At 39.7% G+C, this 24760-nt stretch overlaps 1 protein-coding gene across 1 annotated transcript; it reads left to right on the forward strand.

The window, feature by feature from the left end:
• Positions 1 to 840: 840 nt before the first annotated feature.
• LOC130467262 (uncharacterized) lies at positions 841 to 1603 on the forward strand. The gene is made up of 2 exons (XM_056835721.1): positions 841 to 1035; positions 1112 to 1603. Exons 1-2 carry the CDS (start codon positions 841 to 843, stop codon positions 1601 to 1603), a joined length of 687 nt encoding a protein of 228 aa, XP_056691699.1.
• The last annotated feature ends 23157 nt before the right edge of the window (positions 1604 to 24760 follow it).

Consider the following 24760-nt stretch of genomic DNA (forward strand, 5'->3'; position numbering starts at 1 on the left):
CTACTCCCTAGTCCTTTTCTAGGGGTTCTTGTATTTACTAATTCCGTACTTTATTTAGTATTGTGATGTTGCTTTATGTGCTTTATCGCTTTCATCACCAACATGCTAAATACAACAAAATACAAAGGTTACATCATGCTTAACGAAGATATTTTTGGACAAACCGGCCTTAGGTTCCTTACATCAATCTATAAATCAAAGTGACCACCGTACAATTAGAAATTCTATTTTGCTCTAAAATTCAAACCCACATAATCTAATCTAGGGTTTATTTTCGAACTAATGTTATGCCAACATACTTGAATATTTCTAAAGCTCACCGAATAAGCATTTTCGTTCTCGAGCCCGGATTTCACCCATCCGTTTCATGGATTCAAGGCCTTATCCAAAAATAGAGTCATTTTCGGTCTTTCCAAACAAGACCTTAAATAAAGTTTGGTGGCGACTCCTTCGAGGTGCAAAAATTCAAACGGTTCTCTAAACGAGCCGGTCGGCCTCCTAAAACCCCCTTTGTAGGAAACGGGGAAACAAAAAAAAAACCCCTACACTCAGCAAGAGAATGCTATGCATATAAACTCCAAAGCCGGCCGAATAATCTGCTTCTTAGAGCTGGCCGTTGCTTTCAACAATATATCATGGATATGTACGTGAAAATTGAAAACACTCGCCTAGATTTTTTTCCGGAGGAACCAGAGCACTATACGGGCAGACCTATATCAAGGGATCCTGGACACCGTAGGAAGCGGGGAAATAAATGCAGGGAATGTGGGGCATCTTGTTGTGCTGCCCCCAACTTTTATTGGCGGACCTCGGGACCTAAAAAAAAGGTATTTAAACGCCATGGCGCTGGTACAGCGATATGGGAAGCCAGATTTGTTTGTTACAATGACGTGCAATCCTAATTGGCCAGAAATAAAGCAAGAATTGGCCATAGGAGAAGAAGGGAAAAACCGGCTTGATTTGGTTTCGAGAATATTTAGGGCCAAGCTGCTAGCGCTTAAGAAGCAGATCATGGAGAAGCACGTGTTTGGGAAGGTTGTTGCAATGATTTACGTGGTCGAGTTCCAAAAATCAGGGCCTTCCTCATGCACATTTCTTGATCATACTCAAGCCTGAATTCAAAATCGAAACTCCTGCTGATTATGACAAGTTTGTATGCGCTAAAATCCCCTCTGTGGACAACCTCAGGAAGATTATCCTCAAATATATGATGCACGGGCCTTGTGGCCACTTAAACCCTCAATGCCCTTGCATGAAACATAAGGGGCATACAAACTGTTGTAAAAGTGGGTACCCCAAAAAATTCTGCCCTGAAATGACAACCAGTAAAGATGGTTTCCCATTGTACAGGAGAAGGGACACCAGTGATGAAGTTTCTATCTGCAAGGCAGATCTGGATAATAGGTGGGTCATTCCCTATAATCCGTATCTATCATCTCTGTTTGACTGTCACATAAATCTTCAGGTTTGTTCAAGCATCCAAGCAGTTAAGTACCTCTACAAATATGTGTACAAGGGCCATGATAGGATCTCGTTCAATGTCGTGCAACCTGGTGAGCAAAGGGCTGTTGATGAGATCGACCAGTTCCATTCGGGTAGATGAGTTTCTCCTTGCGAGGCTGCATGGAAGATTTTTAGGTTTGATTTTTATGAAATGCATCCGGCTGTTCTTCCACTTCAAGTCCACCTACCTAACATGCACACAATTCAAATAAGGCCCCATGAACGGCTTGGTGCGATCGTTGCAGCTGACAGACAATCTCGGACTTCTCTGGCTGAGTTTTTTAGGGAAAACGCCGCTGCACCAGATGGCACAGGGTGCCTGTATGGCCGGTTCACAGAAAAATACAGATGGGATGGTGCTGCAAAGCAGTGGCTGTTGAGGAAAAACAAAACCATTGTCGTTGGTAGGCTAGCTTTTGTTGCTCCGTCTGAAGGGGAGCGCTATTTCCTGAGGTTATTGCTCGTGCACGTCCCTAGCCCTAATTTATTCAAAGATCTCTTAACAGTCAATGGCTATAGATGCGCGACTTTTCAAGAAGAAGCCCTTAAACGCAACTTGCTTGAGGAGGATGACGCAGTTGATCTTTGCTTAGCTGAAGCCTGCGTCGTTCAAATGCATGTTGGTTTGCGTAGCCTCTACGTGATGGTTCTGATTTTTTGCCAATCGAGTAACCCCAATGCGCTCTGGCTAAAGTTCTACACTGCACTGTCAGAGGATTTCAAACATCAATTCCCAGATGCGGAGGCTAAGGTCAGTCAACTCACAGCCAGGTCAGTTGAGCAGTGCTTGGAAGAAATGGGTAAATCACTCAAAACTTTTGGCCTTGACCACTTGATTGAACCTACAGATGATGAGCTTGCAAGAACACGGGACATCATTGATGCCCTCGATGCACCAATACCTAACCACTGCATCCGTTGTCGCGACAGTCTAAACCCGGCACAACAAGAAACATTCACCTGCATCATTGAGCATGTGAAGCAAAAGAAACATGGTGTGTTCTTTATAGATGGCCCAGGTGGCATAGGTAGAACCTTCTTGTACAATCCCCTGTATGCAGAGATTCGACTCTCGGGCCTGATTGTGCTTCCAACTGCTACATCAGACAAAGCTGCAGCCAACATACCTTCTGGAAGAACGGCTCATTCCAAGTTTAAAATTCCTATCGATATTGAAGCTTCCCTCTCCTGCGATGTGCCCAAACAGGGTAGCGTTGTTGCATTAATAAAGGAGACAACGTTGATCATATGGGATGAGGCTTCAATGGCCAGGAAAGAAAACGTTGAGTCCCTAGATTTACTGCTTAGAGACTTGTGTGATGGAAACCAGCTCTTTGGAGGAAAGCTGGTTGTTTTTGGAGGAGATTTCCGGCAAGTACTTCCCGTCCTGCCCCACGAAACACAACAGGAAGCAGTAGGTGTGAGCTTAGTGAGTTCTTCCTTGTGGCCTAAGTTAACAAAGTTCCGTCTCACAGAGAACAAACGTGCCTGAGAAGATCCACAATTTTCAGCATTCTTGCTTGCCCTGGGAAACGGAGAACTGCAGACTGCTGAAAATAACTATGTCCAGCTCCCGAGCGAAGTAGTTAAACCTCTAGAGCATGGCAAGGACCCAATCACAGACCTGACCTCGCTTACATTTCCCGAGCTAGACCTCCACAGCTTTACATCAGACATATTTACGAAGAGAGCGATACTGAATCCGATGAATGATGATGTTGATTCCATCAACACAGAACTTATTAAGAAATTCCCAGGGCAGCCTGTTACATATAAAAGTTTTGACATGATGCTTGATGATAATTGCAATGTTTATCCCACGGAATTCATCAACACATTGTGTCCCGGCGGTATGAGCCCTCATGAACTCGTCCTAAAGGAGGGTAGCCCAGTTATTTTGCTCCGGAATATATTGCCAGCGTCCGGCTTGTGCAATGGTACGCGGCTAATCTGCAAAGGGTTTTTCCCCAACCTCATTGAGTGTGTCATTCTAACTGGCCACCACAAAGGGAAGCATGTTTTCATACCGCGTATGAAACAGAGGCCTTCCCCCTCCTCTAAACATCCAATTCTCTTTCAGAGGAAACAATTTCCCGTGAAACTCAGCTTCGCAATGACAATAAATAAATCTCAAGGCCAAACATTAAGTCAGGTAGCTGTTTACCAGCCCCGTCCATGTTTTTCATATGGCCAGTTGTATGTGGCCTTGTCCTGTGCAAGGCAAGCGAGCCAGGTTACTGTCATTTCACCGAACACTCCACAACAGATAAGTGGAACACATGTTGAAAATGTCATATCTTATGAGGTCCTGCAGATGGCTAGAATTATCTAAGCTACTGTCTGTACATGTAAGTTCTTCAATTTATATGCTTGATATGCTTTGTTTCATGATCGATTACTTGTATTTTGTACACTTTTGACTTGAATATCCCCTTTGGTGTAGTTTGGAGAAACTCGATTTACGGTTCATAAAGATGCCTTATAACCTCAAGCTACTGCATGTACCTGTAAGTTTTTCCATTCTCCCCTGCGCCCAGTATCTTCGATTGTCACTTGTGGTGTGGCTAATGACAATTTATGTAGTCTTTGAGGAAATAATTGTTGCTTAATTGAATTAGGTGTTGGGTTAACGTGCATGAACACCATTCCATGTTTTAGGTAATTCTTGAGAATTTTTATTCATACTATCTTGCTTTCTGATTATACCCTTATTCATTTCAATGCAGGTTGCATAGGTGTAGACACCTACTTTTGTCCCCATTCCCGAAAGGGAAGGTTCGATGATGAGAGCATAAATCTCCACTTGACAACGCCTCTCCTATAAAATAATGAATCTCGATCACCCCTTTTCATTTCACCCGAAACCTGCTATTTATAGAAACCTGCTATTTATGGAAACCTGCTAAAAATAGTAACTGCCGTAATGGGTAGTTGTTAAAAGAGGCAAGTCATAAAAGATAGAAACCTGTCAGAATTAGGTGTTGCACTCCGACATAAATCCTAAATGAGATGGAGATTACGAGAGAATCCTATTCCTAATATGATTCGAAAATAAGAGTCACGTATTAATTAAAATTCTAACGCGCCTAGAGTTCGTAACGGGCCCAGACGCATTCCGTCACAAGGTTAATACGCACTAAAAGAATCGATTAAGTCTCAAACACTTCGGATTCTAAGAATCCGAATCTGACTAAGAAAACAGCCCAGATCCTATTTTCAACGCCTGGCTCTGGGCGCTGAAATTACCTGGGACGTATTCTTTCCTAATTCCTCGTGGATTAGAGCTCTACAATTCTATCTTTCCACGAACTCTTTTCTATAAATATAGCCCAAGTTCGACGTGAAAAAAGGACAACACATAATTATTATTCTGAGTATTGACTCTAAACCCCTAAGCCTAAGCCTCACGCTGCAAAACTGATCACGCGTTCTGTCGCAATCGATCCATAAATCGAACAGAACGTTGTTCCTGTCCCATAACTTGAGATTCGTTAAATAAAAGGAGAAATAGCAAAGTCAAAGTGGTTAGTTTTCTGAGAACCGTGACGCACCTCTCAAGGGTGCGTCGTAATGTGTCCCTTTTCCATGGTTTAATCGCTTTCCTCGCCCTTTTTATGAACTGTTAAACTAATTAAATCTGATTTTTCTATCACGCCTAATAAAGATAATATGTTGGGAAATTGGATTATCATGCTAGGTCCCTTTATACAATCTAAATCAGATAATCGCATTCGATCTAGTATTATATGTTGCATATTGTTAACATCAACTCAGATTAGTTTAATAGTTAACGCATGTCCCTTCAATTATTTATGCTGAGCTAGTAAGGATATCCTGCCTCTGGAGTTATCGAAGAGCGAGTACTCCTCTCGGTAGTTACAGTCCCCCGAACCCTCAATCTCTACCTTGCGGGTGTAAGTTGAGAGATCCCCACACCAGGGATCACAAGGGAACCTACGGCCGTCGTGGTCAAACATAATTGCACTCCCTTTATGTCACGATAACCGGGTTTTGTCAGTTTTTCTCATTGTCGTTAAAAACTGAATGACGACTCCTATATTACTAGTCAATTGGGTGTAAACTCATAGGAAATCCAATTACACTTGATTTGACAAAAAGAAACGTCACACCCACGAGGGACAAGGTCACGCATTAGCCTCGTGCTTTTTCGACCCCCTCACAGTGGCGACTCCACTGGGGATAGTGAAGGAAATACTCGTGCTTGTAGGTAATCAAAATAGCGAAGGGTGAAACGATCCTACCCCGCGTTTATTTCCCCATCAAGTTGGGACGACCTGAAAATCAGCATATTAATGTGAACGGACAGAACCGCATAACGAATCTTGGCTCCCTTGATGTTTCATCTCGGGAGTTGGGACTAAGGATACCCATCGCCAACCGGGGGGTGCATACGCTTCGAATGTTGTCCACTCGGCACTTTCGCTAGTAGTACACCCGTCCCAAACCCAATCGCTCGCCCATTAGGTCCCTCTCATTGGTGCATGCCCCCTTGGCTTACATCGTGATTGGCCTCTTGGGCGAAATTCGTCTGTTGAAGGCACTACCTCGACCGGGGCATGTGTTGGATTTGCGATAGAAGCGGTACCAAGCCGGCCCAAATACTACCCATGGAAGCCTATCATAAAAATTGCTGCGAGGGCGTATGAAAAGGCACTCGATTCTAAAAGCGACTTGTAAAAAATAAAATAACTCTTTGTGTCATTGTCAGGCCTCCTATGACGACAATGTTCGGCTCCGAAACCGAGCACGCTAATCGAAATAAACTTGAATGTCACATGGGCAAAATATTGAAAAAATAATGTTCAAATGAAGTTTTCAAGGAAAAATAATGTTCGAATAAAAAAAATAAATCCGAGTCTAGACTAGGCTGTGCCAAAGTACAATCTAAATCCTAAGTCTTAGTTGTCTTATCCATAGAATCGGTCCTAATGCTTGGTGTCGTTCTACAAATTAAAAGGTTAAACCATATTGAATCTCCCTTCCTAACATTTAAATCAATGAGCACCCATATGTAATTGTCATCCCTCGCTAAGAATCCACGCAATACTCTCTCTCACCAATAAAAAGAATATATTATAGTATTTGCAAAATGGAAACAATCACATTCTGAAAATCATTCCCCCATAGTCGCACAACCCCCAAAGTGAACCTAAGGTGTCAATACCATTGGCAAGAAAAATTAATGGCCTCAAGGCTTATGATCACATTGGGTCACGACCATCATAGTCCTCTCGAGCCACTCGCTCCTTGAAATACTCCTAAGTACGGACTAAAAGATTTTCTATGAATGCAACATGACCAACCATGAAAATACCCAAATCGGCATACCATAAGGCTACCATTGGGGTAAAGCAATACACACTAAGAGGGAAGCCGCACTAATGATTCTAGTCTTGCAAAAATAAAAATTCGATCTCCCCAATTAACTACCTTGCCATCATTAAGCAAAATGGCGCATGACAAATGAACACCCAAGGGTTAAAATCTAAAGTGTCAACCAACGAAAGTTATGGTCCAATTAGCCTAAATCCGAAAGTCGCTTGGTCAAGTGTTATAGGCTTACGCCACGTCATTATTTTGAGTCTAGGCTACCTCCTTGTATTCATACGCGGGTTATAATCAGAGAAATTAATGAAAGTTCGAGTCTAAATCACAACTTCCAATTAAATCCCAGAAACTGGAGTTTGAAAAGAAAAAAAAATTATTTTCGATGTAATTCTTTCGTTAAATTTCAATAAGGCAAAAACAAAATTTTGAATCTACGCTATTTGCACATTTTAAACGACTAAATACGCTTGCAAAGTAAGACAATTTAAAGGTCCACCCTAGGCCAACTAAAATTAAAGGTCCACCCTAGGCCCACTAAAGTTAAAGGTCCACTATAGGCCTACCAAACGAGGCTCACTCAGCCTCGCCTCGTGACTCAAAGACCACAACCATCTACCTTTTAGCCCAAATAAAAAAATTATGTTGGGGAGAAATCCCAAGCAAAAAGAGAAAATAGAAAGAGAAAAGGGAGAGCGAAGAGCGAAGAGAGCAAGCCATGAAATACTTAGCCCGTACCTCCCAAAGTGCGAAATTTACCCAAGTAAACGAAGGAAAAGAATTGAGTCAACCAATCCAAATCATGTCACAAAAACTACATAAAGTTCTACGATGTCTACCCTTTCTAATCCTTATGTTCTTAGACACCTTCGCTCTGGGGGCCCTGTTCAGCTCATTTAACCCATCCATGTTCTCATTGCCATAACCCAAGAAACCATTACCTCGACTCTTGTTCTTGAACTTGTTGTCAACTGCAAACCACGTACGACCATTGAGACGTGCGTCATACCCATTATTTCCAAAGCCCAAACCTGCTCTTGCACCACCATTAGCATAATGACCATATAACTTGTATGGATACATCCTGTTGATATACCCTTGAGCCGTCCCCATGCTAATCATTGGCCTTGGTTGATGTAAACTCATGACACTAGCTTGAGGCTGCAAATTGTGAGTCCTAGCAGATATAATTTTCATGCTTGACCAATACCTATACAAATTATCCTATCTCATTCAACCCATCTTTCAAACCGTCTTGAGTCACGAAGAAGACAAATGAAAAGTACAAAAAATAATAAATAATAAAAAAGAAAAAAGAAAACTTTGCAAAGCGCCTTTAAAAGTTCGTCTAAAAAGAAAAAGAAGCATTTAGCGCACCAAAAAAGATCCGCCAGAAATCATTTTCAGCGCCCAAAGCTGGGCGCCGAAATCTTTAACGCCCCAGCCTGGGCGCTGATTCTCTCTGCCTGCCAAATCTTGTCCAGAAGTGCTCGTCATTTTATCCGCACATACACGGAACAATAACGAACACTTGGAGGGGTACAGCACGTATTCAGATATACGTACCAAAAAACACATGAAAAGATTTTTGTGCAAATACATGTACTTAAAAAAATAAAACGAATTTTTGGCTTACAACGAAGCAGCGGATTAAAATAATAATAAACTTCACTTATTCTACCGTTTCAAATAATATGTTTCCACCTCAGAACATACTTATCGAATTCGGCATTCTAAGAAACCATTTTTTAGGCTAAGAACTACGCAAGACTTGATTCCAAATTAAATCTATTTAAGGCGGATACGTAGGCAATCCATGATTCGGTCCAACCAATTTGCAAAAATGTTAGAGCCTATAGAATAACAAGAATAAGAAATAGAGTCCCTTATTGAAATTTAATTACTTGCAATCCAAGTCGAAAGAAAAATTTAAGTCAAAGGAAGAATCCAACTCATCAAAATGCCAAAACGAGCACACATCGAAAAGGGCACGTACCCTTGCCAGAAGGAGCACTCACACTCCTAGGCACTTAGCCAAGACTCAAAAAATCACGTTGCCTCAATTGAATGGGGGCTAGCGCAAGCGTCCATGACCTCTAAAGTACTCGACTTGACCCTCCCTAAAGCGAACTAATTCACTTAAAGACCTTCTTTCACCACTGGACATAGTCGTTCGCTTAAAGACCTTCTTTCACCACTAGACACAGTCATAATCGCCAACAAGTAGTAAAGGCAGTAAGCTTGCAATAAAAAGGATTGTTCTACGGCATCGCCCCATCGTTCCTTCGAACTCAGGGCACCCGTTCATGGTAAATCGAATGCCTGCTAATCTCCTTTGAAAATAAATCAGACCTTGTCAATAGGACTTGGCATTTTAGCGAGGCTCACCCTACTCAGACATATGACACGGGCATCTAAAATCGAAATCTGAAAGCATCATTAATGAGAAGACATAATAGCAACTGGGGGCTAATGATTGAAATGAAAGAGCTAGGGAAAGAACTAAGTATACCTTGACCTTTTGTACAGACATACACCAAGTAAATCTAAGTCAATTTGAAAACGGTTTATATTCCAGCAATTCTGGAAAAGATGGCCCTAAAAGCCTAAAGTATATGCCAAACGGGCACAAGTATACCTTAACGCCTGCACCCTGGCTTCCAGCAAATCCTTAGACAGCATTCCAAAAATCGTAACAGTATTTTGATTCACTCATGTAATCCTGTACGAACCCTTCTATAAGTCAACTTACTTAGGACACCTCGGATTGTACACAGTAGGACTCGGACCTCAAATAATTTTCAAGGACTTCTTCGAACATAATAAAGTGTCGTTAGGTTTAAGCTAAGTATGCGTTTATCTCGATGTTGCAAGTGAGTCAAAAGATTTCTAAATATGATTATAGGTAAAGAAAGGCACCTAGCTTTTGGTCAAGGCACACTTCAACATGTGACTACCTTGACCATGGCAATGTCGCATAATACGACGTTTACAAGAGAAGTAGCAAATGACTACTCGAACGTACCTCGCACTAAACGAATCTGGTTCAAACTATTCATGATCCATGTCACCATGAATGCATAAAAACGTATGCAAAGCATTATAGCACCAAGCCAATCTCGTAGCTACAGTTGGAGGATTGAGAAAAACACTCTAAAGATGCTCGAAATGACGATTTTATCGCAAATTCTCGACGCTAATGCTATACATACATCATAGGGACACAATCCTAAGGTTTGATCGTGTAAAATGAACCTTAGAATTGCTACAACCCCTCCCAAATTCTAAGCACCACTTAGAATATATAAAGTCACCCCACTAACAAGGGTAACTGAAAATCGCGAGTCACCAAAACTCCGATCAAACTACTGCACATAACGCTCGCCCTACAAGCGCCCGTTACACAGTCTACCTCGTTCCAAAGCAAAAGCGAAAGAAAAAATCAAGGATAAGAACTGTCAAAATATACCCAGAAATCATTTTCCACGCCCAGAGCTGGGCGCCGATATCTTTAACGCCCCAGCCTGGGCGCTGAATCTTTCTGCTAGCCAAGTTATTGCCCAGATATAAAAATAAGAAAGAAACACCTATGAATCCTCGCATCGAACGAAGTAATAAGCCGTGCAAACCCACGCAGAAGGTGCTACACTTGTTCAAGGACCTGAACGAGGCGTGATGCAAAAAATAATAATGATATCCCAACACATGGAGGAATGTTCTAAGACACGCCGTTAGGCCACACAAGCCTACGTTGCACCATAAGTTCAACCGTCCCACGGTACAAGCCTAAAAAAAGAGTGAGGCATATCGCACTAATGCGGGCACGACCAAGAGCATGTGTAAAAGAGGCAAAGACTACTTATCGCCCAAATTCAAAATGCAAGCCACACGACTTCTACATTAAGGATTAAAGGTAACAAACCATTACCTACCACGGAAAGGATAGCTCGCACCTACACGAGCAGAACCCCAGGACATCTTTCTCGAAAGAACCTACAAAAATCGTACGCCAAAAGGAAGCATCCCAACATGCATACTTGGAGGCTCCAAGCTACGAAACGACCATAGCAAAATAAAAAATCTCGAAGCAAATGTTTGAACAATCGAATGGGCACGATATTTGAGCCCACTTCATGAATGGGCCTGAACCCTATCAAGCTTCTAAGAAAACTATTCAAAATCAGTCATTGCTCAAAAAAAAAAATGATTCAAACAAACTGATTAATGGACCGCACACAACGGCCATTCCATGAACGCTCGTTCGCACATACATATCATCTTTTCTAAGTATCGAACATTTACGAACACGTTCAAAAGAAAAAAAAAGAGAAAACGAACGAACGAACAAGAGGCCAACTATGTCATCAAGAAACCTCGCCATAAATTATTTTCAGCGCCCAGCGCTGGGCGCCGAAATCTTTAACGCCCAGGCATGGGAGCCGAAAATAATCCCAGACCCAAAAACAGCTCTGACTTCTATAGGGCCCTGCAATATTCATTCGACTTGAAAATTGCCGAAAGTCGCACCTCACGACTTCGTCAAAGTAGCATACCACTTTAAAGATCGCTCGCACTTACGAGCGCGATCCCCAAACACGATCAAGGACATTACAAAATGCATATCCCCAAGGAACCTCTTTAACAAGAAATGACCGTCAAGCACGAATGCTTGGGGGCTCGAAAGAAAATATATATTTCAAAAGAGAGTATGCAAAGTTAAAACAATATTCCCAGACTACGCTGTACGAAGTCCCATGTTTGGATGTCTAAAAAAAAAAAACGGTTTACGACCTCAAGACAAAGGTCGTCGTTGATACTTATACATAGTCCCCTAATCAAGGACCCAAGTAGTGGCAAAATTGAGCCGTAAAAAACTAGCTCAAAACCACAAAAGAAGACGGTCACAAGACAAAGGTCCGTCTAAACCCGTTGTCAACCCACATTCAGGTTACAACTAAGTCCGAGCATCCCTCGAAAGAATTCGCTCCTACAAGAATGAATAAAAAAGAAATTCTCAAGAGAAATCACAAGAAAAAAAATGAAATAGGGACTTGTCCACCTCAATCAGGCGAGACCGAGGCACGCGAATCCCAAATCAAAAAGACGAATTCAGGTTCGCTCACCTCCAGCGAGCGGGGCGTCCACCCTTAGCGGACAGGGCTCGCCCACCTTCAGCGGGCGGGGTCTGCGTCACTAGCCGCGCAGGTCCTCAGTTTTGGAAAAATAAAAATCTTCAAAACAAAAAAATAGGCTCGCCATCTTCAGCCGGCGGGGTCTACGTCACGAACCGCGTAGGTCCTTATTTTCAAAACAAATTTCAAAATAGATTCGTCCACTTCTATCGGACGGGGTGTCCACCCTTAGCGGACAGGTTTGCCATCTTCAGCCGGCGGGGCCTACGTAGGTCCTTATTTTCAAATTTCAAAAACAGATTCGTCCACTTCTATCGGACGGGGTGTCCACCCTTAGCGGACAGGCTCTCCATCTTTAGCCGGCGGGGTCTGCGTCACTAACCGCGCAGGTCCTTAATCACTGCAGCGATAACTTTTTCTGGTTTTCCGTTTTTTCCAAAAAAGAACGATGTGAGTAGCTTCCCTTTTTTCCAAAGATTGGTTTTCCGTTTTTCCAAAAAAGAACTATGTGAGTAGCTTCCCCTTTTTCCAAAGATTGGTTTTCCGTTTTTCCAAAAAAGGACGATGTGAGTAGTTTCCCTTTTTTCCAAAGATTGGTTTTCCGTTTTTCCAAAAAAGAACGATGTGAGTAGCTTTCCCTTTTTCCAAAGATTGGTTTTCCGTTTTTCCAAAAAAGAACGATGTGAGTAGCTTTCCCTTTTTCCAAAATTTAAAAGAATGGTTTTCCGTTTTTTCCATAAAGAACGATGTGCTGGATTTTGCTTCGTTTTACGTCCCATAAAAACAAGGGGGTTTTCTCGTTTAGCTAACCCTGAAAATGAGAATCTTTGAAAACATTTTTACCTCGTGATTGGGCTTGGCCAGGCCCAATTACACTTTATAGCTTTGATTTCGAAAACATCTGTAGCTACTCCCAATGACAAAGTGAGGGAGTTTCTACGCCTCTTTAGATACTTCCAATGACAAAGTGAGGAAGTTTCTATACTATCCGTTGACAAATTCCAATGACACGTGAGGGATATGTTGACACTTCAAGTGATGACCCTTAAGTCAAATGTTATCACTCGGGGGCTCGTGAGACCCTCGCAAAAAAATAGGTCCCCATGGCTTGTGTGACGCACTCCGTCTAATACTTTGACCATCGTCTTACTCCAAGACTCAGTCAAAGTGGGGGCTAACTGTAGACACCTACTTTTGTCCCCCCGGGAAGGTTCGATGATGAGAGCATAAATCTCAACTTGACAACGCGTCTCCTATAAAATAACGAATCTCGATCACCCCTTTTCATTTTACCCGAAACCTGCTATTTATAGAAACTTGCTATTTATGGAAACCTGCTAAAAATAGTAACTACCGTAATGGGTAGTTGTTAAAAGTGGCAAGTCATAAAAGATAGAAACCTGTCAGAATTAGGTGTTGCACTCCGACATAAATCCTAAATGAGATGGAGATTACGAGAGAATCCTATTCCTAATATGATTTGAAAATAAGAATCACGTATTAATTAAAATCCTAACGAGCTCATAGTTCGTAACGGGCCCAGACGCATTCCGTCACAAGGTTAATACGCACTAAAAGACTCGATTAAGTCTCAAACACTTCGGATTCTAAGAATCCGAATCTGACTAAGAAAACAGCCCAGATCCTATTTTCAACGCCTGGCTCTGGGCGCTGAAATTACCTGGGACATATTCTTTCCTAATTCCTCGTGGATTAGAGCTCTACAATTCTATCTTTCCACGAACTCTTTTCTATAAATATAGCCCAAGTTCGACGTGAAAAAAGGACAACCCATAATTATTATTCTGAGTATTGACTCTAAACCCCTAAACCTAAGCCTCACGCTGCAAAACTAATCACGCGTTCTGTCGCAATCGATCCATAAATCGAACAGAACATATCCTGTCCCATAACTTGAGATTCGCGAAATAAAAGGAGAAATAGCAAAGTCAAAGTGGTTAGTTTTCTGAGAACCGTGACGCACCTCTCAAGGGTGCGTCGTAATGTGTCCCTTTTCCATGGTTTAATCGCTTTCCTCGCCCTTTTTATGAACTGTTAAACTAATTAAATCCGATTGTTCTATCACGCCTAATAAAGATAATATGTTGGGAAATTGGATTATCATGCTAGGTCCCTTAATACAATCTAAATCAGATAATCGCGTTTGATCTAGTACTATATGTTGCATATTGTTAACATCAACTCAGATTAGTTTAATAGTTAACGCATGTCCCTTCAATTATTTATGCTGAGCTAGTAAGGATATCCTGCCTCTGGAGTTATCGAAGAGCGAGTACTCCTCTCGGTAGTTACAGTCCCCCGAACCCTCAATCTCTACCTTGCGGGTGTATGTTGAGAGATCCCCACACCAGGGATCACAAGGGAACCTACGGCCGTCGTGGTCAAACATAATTGCACTCCCTTTATGTCACGATAACCGGGTTTTGTCAGTTTTTCTCATTGTCGTTAAAAACTGAATGGCGACTCCTATATTACTAGTCAATTGAGTGTAAACTCATAGGAAATCCAATTACACTTGATTTGACAAAAAGAAACGTCACACCCACGAGGGACAAGGTCACGCATTAGCCTCGTGCTTTTTCGACCCCCTCACAATAGGTATCTTTTGCCCCTGCTATCTCTTTGCCAAGAATGCGGAGTTTCTGGGTTCTGAAACCATGCTAGGATCTTGTACGGCTAATTGTATGCTCTGGGCCCTCGCCAGTAATGTTTGTTTCTTATATTGTGGACTTTTGGGGTTGTCTGGCTGTCGTCTTTGGTGTTATGCTTGCAACTATCAAATACAATTTTCCGGTATGTCCTTTTTTCCCATGTGTGCTTTCTTGTTTGGTAGTCCCCATAAACAATAGATTTGATTCCATACAGGTGTCTTAAAGTAAACAGTCAACCCGAAATTTGCTTCTAAATTATGCATCTTTTCCCTGTCTTTAGCTCCTTCTGAGAAAACATGAAATTTGTTTCTACAAATCAGTGGTAAAGTTAACTTTTCATGAAATGATTCATGAGATTTCGTGAATTCTTTCTCTTGTGTGACAACTAACTTGGACAACACTAATGCCTAAATCAGGTTTAGGTAGATAAATTGAAAATCATGGAAAAAAGGATACTGAGAAAATAAGGGGAGAAATGGACACGCTTCTGATACATCTATTTCCTTAGTTAGTGCCTTACATTTTTGGTTGTCTGCTTCCCTGGAAAGATCAGTTTGTGAGGGCAATATGAGATTTTAAGATTGCTAAAGAGTAAAGATGTTGACATCTCAAAAAGGACAAAAATGAGAAAAAACGTTTCGGCGAGATTTTAAGATTGCTCATGATCATGATGTTGACATGTCAAAAAGGTAAAAAAGAGGAATAATCTTCTTAGTTAGATCTTTTGGTATCAAATATGTGGCTACTTATCTGAATGAATCTCTCACTTACAGGCTATAAAACAATGAAGAGTAACTGCACATTTTTTATGAATGTTGGATATAAACCTTGGACAAATTTTTTAGGAATTTGAATCTGTTTTAGAAGTTTGACTAAAAACTTTAATTTTTTTGGCGTTTTCAAAACTATTCCCCTGGTTTGTTCATGGTATTTTAATTTCTTTCTCCTGGTTTGTTCATGGTATTTTAAGTTCTGGGTTGCTGAAATTATCTGGGGTTTTTGCAATCTGAGCTAGGTTAATTAATGTTGTAGGGTTTGATTGATTTAGGGTTTTAGTTGCTTTACATGATGGTACTTTTTTTGATCTTGTGGTTAATTGAAGTTTTGAACTTTGCTAATTTGCAAGTTTTAATTGAGTCAATTAGCTTTTGGGGGGTTTAGATTGTGTGTATCTTAGACTAGGTTTTCTTTTTCTTTTGTTGCTTTCATGGTGTTGAAGTTGAAGATACAGTTTTCTGGGATTTGGCAGCTGGATAAGTGGAGAGTGTTATGTGGATTGTTATTTATTAATCTGTGTTTTTGATGTGTTAAGTATGGGTGTTTGGATTCTGGAAACGAATCATATAATGCACAAGTACAAGCAGTACAATACTCTTCTGCGTTTCATTTTCTCTTCCATAGTCTGTTAGACTATATTGGTAGAAATGTGTTGTTTAGCGGTGTATCAAGCGCCTTTTCAAAAGATTAGGGAATCTGAAAAGCACATGAAAAGATTTTGGTGGAAGAGGTAACGAAAAGACGTAACTTTGTATACTCATATGACTTGCTTTCTCAAAAGATCAGATTGTAGAGTAGAATTTTATGTTCATTGTACGGATGACTGGATGAGGGTAGGTAGTGTTTTGAGTCTATTGATTGGTAAGGGTAAGTTGCACAGAGTTACAACCCTCCTTCCTCACTAACTCCACCAGTAACGGAATTCTGATATCGTTGTTAGTTGAACCAAATAACCTTCAAATCATATTCGCTGTAAAGTCTTTTTCTTTTTTCACTTTTTAATTGCTTTTTATGTCCCTGGAATTGATTCTGCAACTGTTACCAATAACTGCTTTGTTTGTCACTGGTTTGTTCAGCTTCACAGAAACATATGTTTTTAGGAGCTCCTTTGCTCAAGTCTTAACTTTATTGCTCAAAGAGTTTTCCATTAGGCAAAGGTGTTGAGAAGTTTCTTTTATTTTTTATTTAAGGTCATGTTGGATAAGTCTGACTGATGTGTTACATCTTCTTTTTATTGTTGGATAACAGGATGTTCCTTAGTTTTGTGAAGCGGCTTAGAATCATAAGGACTTCTGAGGCTAATGGACCTGGTAAGCTGATGCATTTTCAAGTTTACAGTAGGATTTTTTTTTTTTTAAGTCTCTAAATTCATTTATGAAAATCTCAACATTCAGCTCCAAGATCAGAAGATAAGTGCAAAACAAAGAAGCAGGCCTACAAAGTCTATTTCTTTGTCGTGTTTTATTAAGATAAAAAACATAGCTAAAGCTACACGTGATAGTGAAGGGTGTGTCTTCCAACACAGGTGCTCAAGATGAAAAAAAATCTTACAGCAAGATAACTAACGTAAACCCATAACTAATAAACAAAAAACAGCTCGTAATCTTTATGACCAATATATTCAACTGTTTAACCAACTATAAACTAATTATTTTGGATTCTTTTGGAACACAAATATTTACTTTTGAATGACCACATGCACAAGAAGAACATGAAATTATATTTCTATGAATATATGCTTGATTTTTATTGCATTGGTCTTTTTGTTAATTTTTATTGCATTGGTGTTTTTGTTAACAAGAATTGATCACGCTAACTTTCGTGCTTTATCTGTCATTCAGGATTCGGACCATGGAAGGAACTTTTAAAGCTTGTGGTTTAGGCGTCACACTTTTGAAGGCATTTATGCCGTGACCAGCACTTGCTGAATGGGTACCGTATATTTAATGACGTGTCAGGTAATTTGGGGATCATATGTCGAGGCATTATACGTAAGGACTTTTGTTTACTGGTGCGTCCTTTGCCCTTATGAGTTTAGAGTTATTGTATCCTCTTTATAAAAATTGTATACTTCATTCCTATTTTGGGCTGAATTTCTTTGTTATAAAAAAGAAAAGATGTTATAATTTATCAGACATTTTGCAGCAAATGTTATTTAGTACTACCCTTTTAGACACCTAATTTGTGTCTCCCCTCTGGGATGATGACGATACCATTATCCTTACTAGGAGGTTGGAATAACTCCATGCGGAAATCCCAATTGCTAAGAACATCTCCAAAATTCAAGATCCAAAATCAAATCCCCGAGGCCGTTCCCCTCCCGGAACTCGGTACAAAATACAATTTTCAAGAACCAATTTCAAAATGCAAGTACAATCTCATCTAGTAGACCATTCCATTGGTCCCGTGAAACGGGAATTCAAAACCCGAAACTGCTTGTTTTTAGACGCAAAATCAAGCCTTAACCTCCAAGCAAACACTACACGCCAACTCGTACTATTCGTACGAAGGTACACCCATACAAGACAAAGCAAGGACGGCATCTTTCCGTCCTTTCTTGGCGGCATTCATGCCACGTCACCAGCGCCCAGCGCTGCCTGCTGCGTGCTGCGCTGGCGATGGCTGGCGTTTTGCGGCCATTTCTCCTATAAAAACCCCCCTAATCCCAGCATTATGGGAGGCAGATTGCAAATACAACGTCGTAATACCAAAATTACGCCTCAAAATACAAATAAAAAACCCTTCAAAAACACATACAAAACTTCAAATTCTAAGCAATTGGGAGCTCTAAAAGGAATTCTTGCCTAAACCTAAATAGGTAATTCCGAATCCCACCATATTCAATCATGTTTCTTTGATTTCAAAATGATTAGCAAGTTGGCATTTTTATTACTAAAAATGTCACTTGCAACAATCATACATCTTTTTCAAAATCCAAACTTTTCAAAATACAAAAATGCAAACTTTCAAGATTCAAGGATGTTCAAAGTTGCTTGCAATCACCTCTTTGAAGAATCACTTTCAAGCATGGAGTAATCAAAGATGACACCTTTTAACTCTTAAAGGTTTAGTCTTTTGAGATTCAAAACTCCATTTTTCAATATACAAATTCAAGTTTTCAAATTTCAAGATCCCACAATGTTTAGGGTTGCTCATGACTACTTCCCTAAACTAGGATCCACTACTAGAATTTCCGTGTTATGGCGATGCCTTTTGAGCTGATTAGCAACGCCTAAAGGCGCCGAGATAAAAGGCCTCGACGCCTGCCATCCGCGTCGAGGAATCGTTAGTCGAGAATTGGCGACACCTTATGGCGTCGAGAATGGGGACGCTCTCCGCTGTCCAGGTCATGAGTAAGGCGTCTAGAATTGCTACGCCTTACAACGTCTACTGTGTAGTGCAGCGTCGATAATGGCGACGCCTTTAGATGTCCAGAAAATGAGAGGTGCGTCGTGATTCTCGACGCCTTAAATCGTTGTAATGGTTTTTTAGGCGTCGAAAAACATAAAATTAAACCTAGATTGAAAAAATTTGTCGACGCCCTTTTGGGTCCTTATTCTAGACATCATTTGTCATCCACATTGTTCTTGACGCTTTTCCGCGACATCACAAAGAGTTATGGCGGGAAATTTAAAACATAAATAATGTAAAACAATCACAACGACATCATAACGTGTCCACAATTTTTTTGTAAGCTTTTTTCACCTGTACATATATATATATATTGATCTTCACTTCATCGAACAATGTACGTAACATATGTTTTTGGCAAATAATAAAATTTTATTAATCACCAATATAATAAGCTAATTAAGTACGTAGTTAATATTAAAATCAATACTAGCTAGAATGTATAAATAAGTACGTTACAAATCCATAGTACGTACATTGATATTACTAATTAAGTCTAGAAAAACTAAAATTCATGCTAATTAAAAGGAAAAAAAAGCCTAAAATAACTAAAGGATTGTTCGTAGACGATGGTTCATAGTACATTAGATAATAAAGACTAAAATAACTAGCTAGCTATACAGACGATTGTTCGTAGTAGCTAATATGAAGCTCAAGTGTCTCAGGCTGGTTCATTCTTTTGTTGCTCCTTTATCACGTTGGACAACCTTCAAAACAAAATAAAGAATAATAATAAGTAAAAACAAAATATACCAAAGCTCATATGAGGCCCCTCCGCCCCTAATAAAGTTACAGCGCAATTATTAACTATAAACATATTATTTTTTTATTTATTTGGTAATAAGACATACTCCGTGTTTTTATTACACATAAGCAAACGCAAAACACTAGCCAAACAACACAAAGGCAGTTAAACTGCAGTGGATACAACAGAGTACAGCAGGAGAGCACGCAGCAGAGCACATTAGTAGAGCACGCAGCAGAACACGCAGCAGAGGCTGAAGAATACAAGGCTGAAGATGATGGAAGTTCAGAACACAATGCATCTGATGACGGTTATGACGACTACTGGTAGCTAGGAAACTTGAGATTGTTAATGATTAAAAGATAATTTCAATTGTTACTGAGTCTCCTAAGTTAGAGGCCGGGGAAGTTGAAGATCTGGAATGCATTTGTTAAATTCTGTTTTTTTAGATCAATATTTATAGGTATTTTGAGATATGCTGATGTTTTCAGACTATTTAAGCTTACAATGCAGCAGATAAGCAGACACAATGCAGCAGATAAGCAAGCAGCACTGTGGATTAAGCAGTCAGCAGAGCAAGCATCACTGCAGCAGTAGAGCACATCAACAACAAAGATACAATGCAGAAGATAAGCAGACACAATGCAACAACTGCACTACAGGCAGAACTGCAGACCTGCAGTAAGCCCTGGCAGCCTGCACAGCAGGTACATATATGCACAAGGCGTCGAGACAACAGCAAACTTTCTTGTGACTGAATGTACTCTGGATACAAATAACAATATATCTTTATGATGCAGGACAAATGCAGATGGATGCAGCCAACTTCATGACTGAATGAATGCGCGCAGGGACAAATTTTGTGCATGACTGAATGTTTGTGCATCCAAATAATTGTCTTGCCAAGCAACATAAAACATGTAAAAAGAGTTCAAATGATAACAGATTAGAATATATACCCTTTGGTGTGCCATGCCCAAGACTTGCTGTGCTAAACTTAGAGCTTCTGTAGAAGCAGTTCCTGTACGAACTTGACCTACGAATCGAGAAAATTGTCCAATAAAAGTTGTAAGCAGAAAATTATTCTCTTTCACTTGGGCTTGCAGCTTTTCATTTTCCTTCTCAAGCTTTTCATTTTTCTTGCTGAGAGCTGACACTTCTTCTTTCACACTTTCCATCACCACGGTCCTCTCTCGAACTTTCCCATACCCTTTCTTCCTTAGCACACCATGCACCCCATAAACGTCGCTCTTTCGAACTCCAAGTCCGTACCCTACAGGGCGTTCGGGAATCTTTCCACCATGCATAATGTCCTCAAAAGCTGCATTTTCAAGTTCTTGTTCAGATTTAGAAGGATCTACAGTCCTCAGCGTTTCCATCTTAGCCTTTGCATCATCCTATACAACAATTTAGGATAATAGTATAAACAAATTAAGAAGCAGACCCATATTGGTTTATCAATCACCTATCTTTTTCATAACAAAAGTAGCTTAATTAATCTATTAAATTTGAATGTTTATACCACAAAATCTTCATTGACTGTGCCTGGAAGAAAGGTCTCGTCCTTGCCGCGATGAGACTTTATCCAAAGGGCTAATAAGCTCATTTTTTTTCCATGCTCATCTTCCTATATATGAATAGCAATGTAAAAAGTATTAAAGAAAATCTGAAAAGATGTGATGCATATATTTAACCAACACAAAATATGTGAGAAGAAAAAGCATATAAGTCCATTCATACATAATCAGCTTGTTGGTTCGCATAGCTGTCAGAACCCGATCTATGAAATTGATTTTGAGATGCCCGTGCAGCCTTTCCACATTCTGATGCTTTCTGCAGTCATATTCAAAGAGATATATTAAGAAATAATCAAGTTCCAGGATCTGTAGTTCTTGTAGTTTGTTGGGTTTCAAATTTATTCTGTTACCATTGAAATCTTCTCACCCTGTATAGTATGATATTGGCTATCTTCTCAAGTGTTTTTGTTGGATTGTATGGTTCAATCGTTGTCTATCAGGTATATCAACTATACTACCAAAGTAATTTCTCTGTCAATAATATGTTATTTGCCACTGTTTTTGTTACTTGTTGATTTTTTGTCCGGAGTTCCATATATTGATCAAACTAAATTAATGGCAGCTAGGCCCCGATACAGAAAGAAATTGTGTATATGTATTTGAATAGCTAATTTGGCTACTGTTGAAAATACATAAAAAGTAAAAGACTCAAACAAAGTGAAAAGAAAAAACAGTTAGCTCCACTGCATACAAATACAGAATAAAAAAGCAGACGTAGTCAGGTTTGGAGGCAATGGTGCTACAAAATATGTTCTCTCTTAATCAAACTCCCGAAAAGTAACCAGTAAACAAAGTTGGAGATAAATCTTTCCATTTAAACAAGGTTATGTTTTACCAAGCAATACATGATCAATGATTGAAAGAAGCAATTAAGAGAAGCTCCATTAACATAAAAAGAGAATGGCTTCAAGGACATTGACAACTGACAATATAACAGGTATACTTAATAAACCACTCAAAAGTTCAGTTTACCAAGTACTTTCAAAATAAGAGTAGCACAAGGAACCAAGTTTTCAACATGCCAAGAGAAAACTAAAAACAAGAATACACAAGCAGTATACTTGTTGGATTTCAAAACAAACATGCTTAGTGTAACTATGACTGATTTTAAATTCAGTATCCCAAAACAGTGAAAAAAACTAGCACTTAAGCTCAACCAACTGTCAGGACATATACTTAAGCAGATCAATTCATGGTACTTACTTGCCCTTCATCCGAAGCCCAGTACTTAACCAACTTTCTCAATTGAGTACTGGTAATTCCATGTCTTGGCACAATATCGCACATCTCAGCAAGTGTTTTCTCATTTGGTTTGTAGTATCTCACCTTAAGAGAGTGTTTATACTGCCTCAAACTTTTATTGGCGCGCTTGAGGATTTGTTTGTTATATTCCGGATGAGCGGGAATAACAAAGCGTTCCTTCGAGAAAAGCATTTACAAAATCAGAATTTTTATGCTATAGAAATAAAATAAACTTCTAGAAAAGCGAATAAAGACTTGAACTTACTCTTATTTCTTCTATCATCTTAGCTTTTGAATCTTTGTCGATATCAGACCAATCCTCTTCTCCAAGTGGACAGTAGTTCTCTACCTTTACAATACTACCAATGAATCTGACCAACATTTGTCCACCTTTCCTAAGCGGTTGGTAAAGGTCATTGAATTCAACATAGTACTGCACGCCATTGTTACTCCAGAGGTCGATGGTTTGAATAGAACCACTCACCAGTTTAACATTTCCCTTAGCATCTGCATAAAAAAAAAGAATAAGTAACATATATACTATGTATGTTTATATATATATATATAGAAGATTACAAGAACAAGACGTATATTCAGCAACATAAGGGCAGAATATAACATAACAGGTATACTGGTGATTCTTTTGGAAGCATTCGGTTTAGTTTTGGTGGGGTTGCATCATATTTGCATTTACTTCATAATAAAACTTATTCTCCGTTTCATGATATTATAATATGAACGAAGATTAATGCTGATGCAAATCATTTCAAACGAAGATTAATGCAGTTCAGAACTGATGCACATGAATGAACATTAAGGCAAATGCAGCAGTTGTGAAAATGGATAAATTGCAGTTGGTACTTGCAGCCTCTATACTGGAAGAGATTGGTAATTGCAGCCTCTGTGATTACTCATCAGTTGTGACTATGCTAAAGAAGTGTGGAATGCTGTACTGCACACACTTTCAGTCAGATAACAGTTGTGAAAATAGATAAATAGCAAGGATCGCAATACAATGTATTCTCAGTTTGAATATGAGAGAGTGAGATAAGTCAGATAATAGTTGTGAAAATGGATAAATATCAAGGATATTGCTAGTGACTTACCAATGGTCAAAACCTCCTCCTTGTCATCAAAATCTATAGTTACAGGCCAATCCGGATATGACTTCACCCTTAGGGACTTCGATTTTGTTGAGTTCTCTTTTGGTTCTTCACTATTGTTCTGCTGTTGATTGGTCTGAGAAACTCTTGAAGATGTTTTAATATGACTAGGTGGGATAATAGGTGTCATATTGGGTGGCATATAAGGTGAGATATGACTAGCAGGCGAGATATGAGGTGGGACACGACCAGAGGAAGTAGCAGGATATTTTTGTGATTTTGATGTAGGGTATTTCTGTGATTTGGTTGTGTTAGAAGGTGGGATACTAGTTGGAACTTCAGGTGAAGTCTTGGATGAAATCTTGGGTTGAACTGAATCTCTAGTTACTTCCATAAGTGAACTTGATGTTGATCCAGTAGGTGGCTTTTTCCATATAGCTCCAAGTATGTCATCGGTTTGCAGTGCACTTTTTGAAGTACTCGAACATGGAGGTGCAACCACTGATTTTACGGTACCTTGGGGAGAAAATGGTTCAAATTTGACAACGGTAGTAGGAACTTGAGATGATTGTGGTTGAGTAGCATGCTTCTTGGTTGGTAGTGATGCATCTCCACTCAAAGATGAGGTATGTGCGGTAGCTGGACCACGTGTACCATCTATTTCAGCAGGTGTAACCCTCTTGCGATAAGTCATATCTATATAGCACTGCAAGACAAGTCACACAACAAAACCAAACAGGCATACTCATTAGTTGCAAACGTAATCAGTAAAAAAACTAAACAGATTTCAAATTTTCAAGAGCTTTGACAGTCAGCACATACTGTAAACTGGAATACATGCAAGTAAGCTGGAAGGCATCTGAATCTAAAAAAATAAATTAAACCCGAGAATTATACTGTAAATTGGAATACAGGAAAATGCAAATACTTAGAATCCGAGCCTCTTTCAGGTTGTTGATAAGAAACCTGCATAAAACTGCTAATTCGATCTGTGAATAACTGAACATAAAAGATTAAAATCTGATGCATGTATTCCTAGTCATCTGTGAATTGAGTTTCACTCAAGGTTGATTTGTTTCTTCTATCCTGAACAGATTAAAGCATTGCATTTCCAATTTATTTTACAAATTTTTTCGGTAGATTAAAAAAATCCAGTAGGTTTTTGCTGAATTGGGCTCTAATTAATCTAAATTTGGGCATCAGATTCTGGGAATTACCTGGGAAGTTGTTGGAGATTGATTACCATTGCAGT

This window comes from Spinacia oleracea, chromosome 2 (genome assembly GCF_020520425.1).
Source record: "Spinacia oleracea cultivar Varoflay chromosome 2, BTI_SOV_V1, whole genome shotgun sequence".
Classification (NCBI taxonomy): Eukaryota; Viridiplantae; Streptophyta; class Magnoliopsida; order Caryophyllales; family Amaranthaceae; genus Spinacia; species Spinacia oleracea.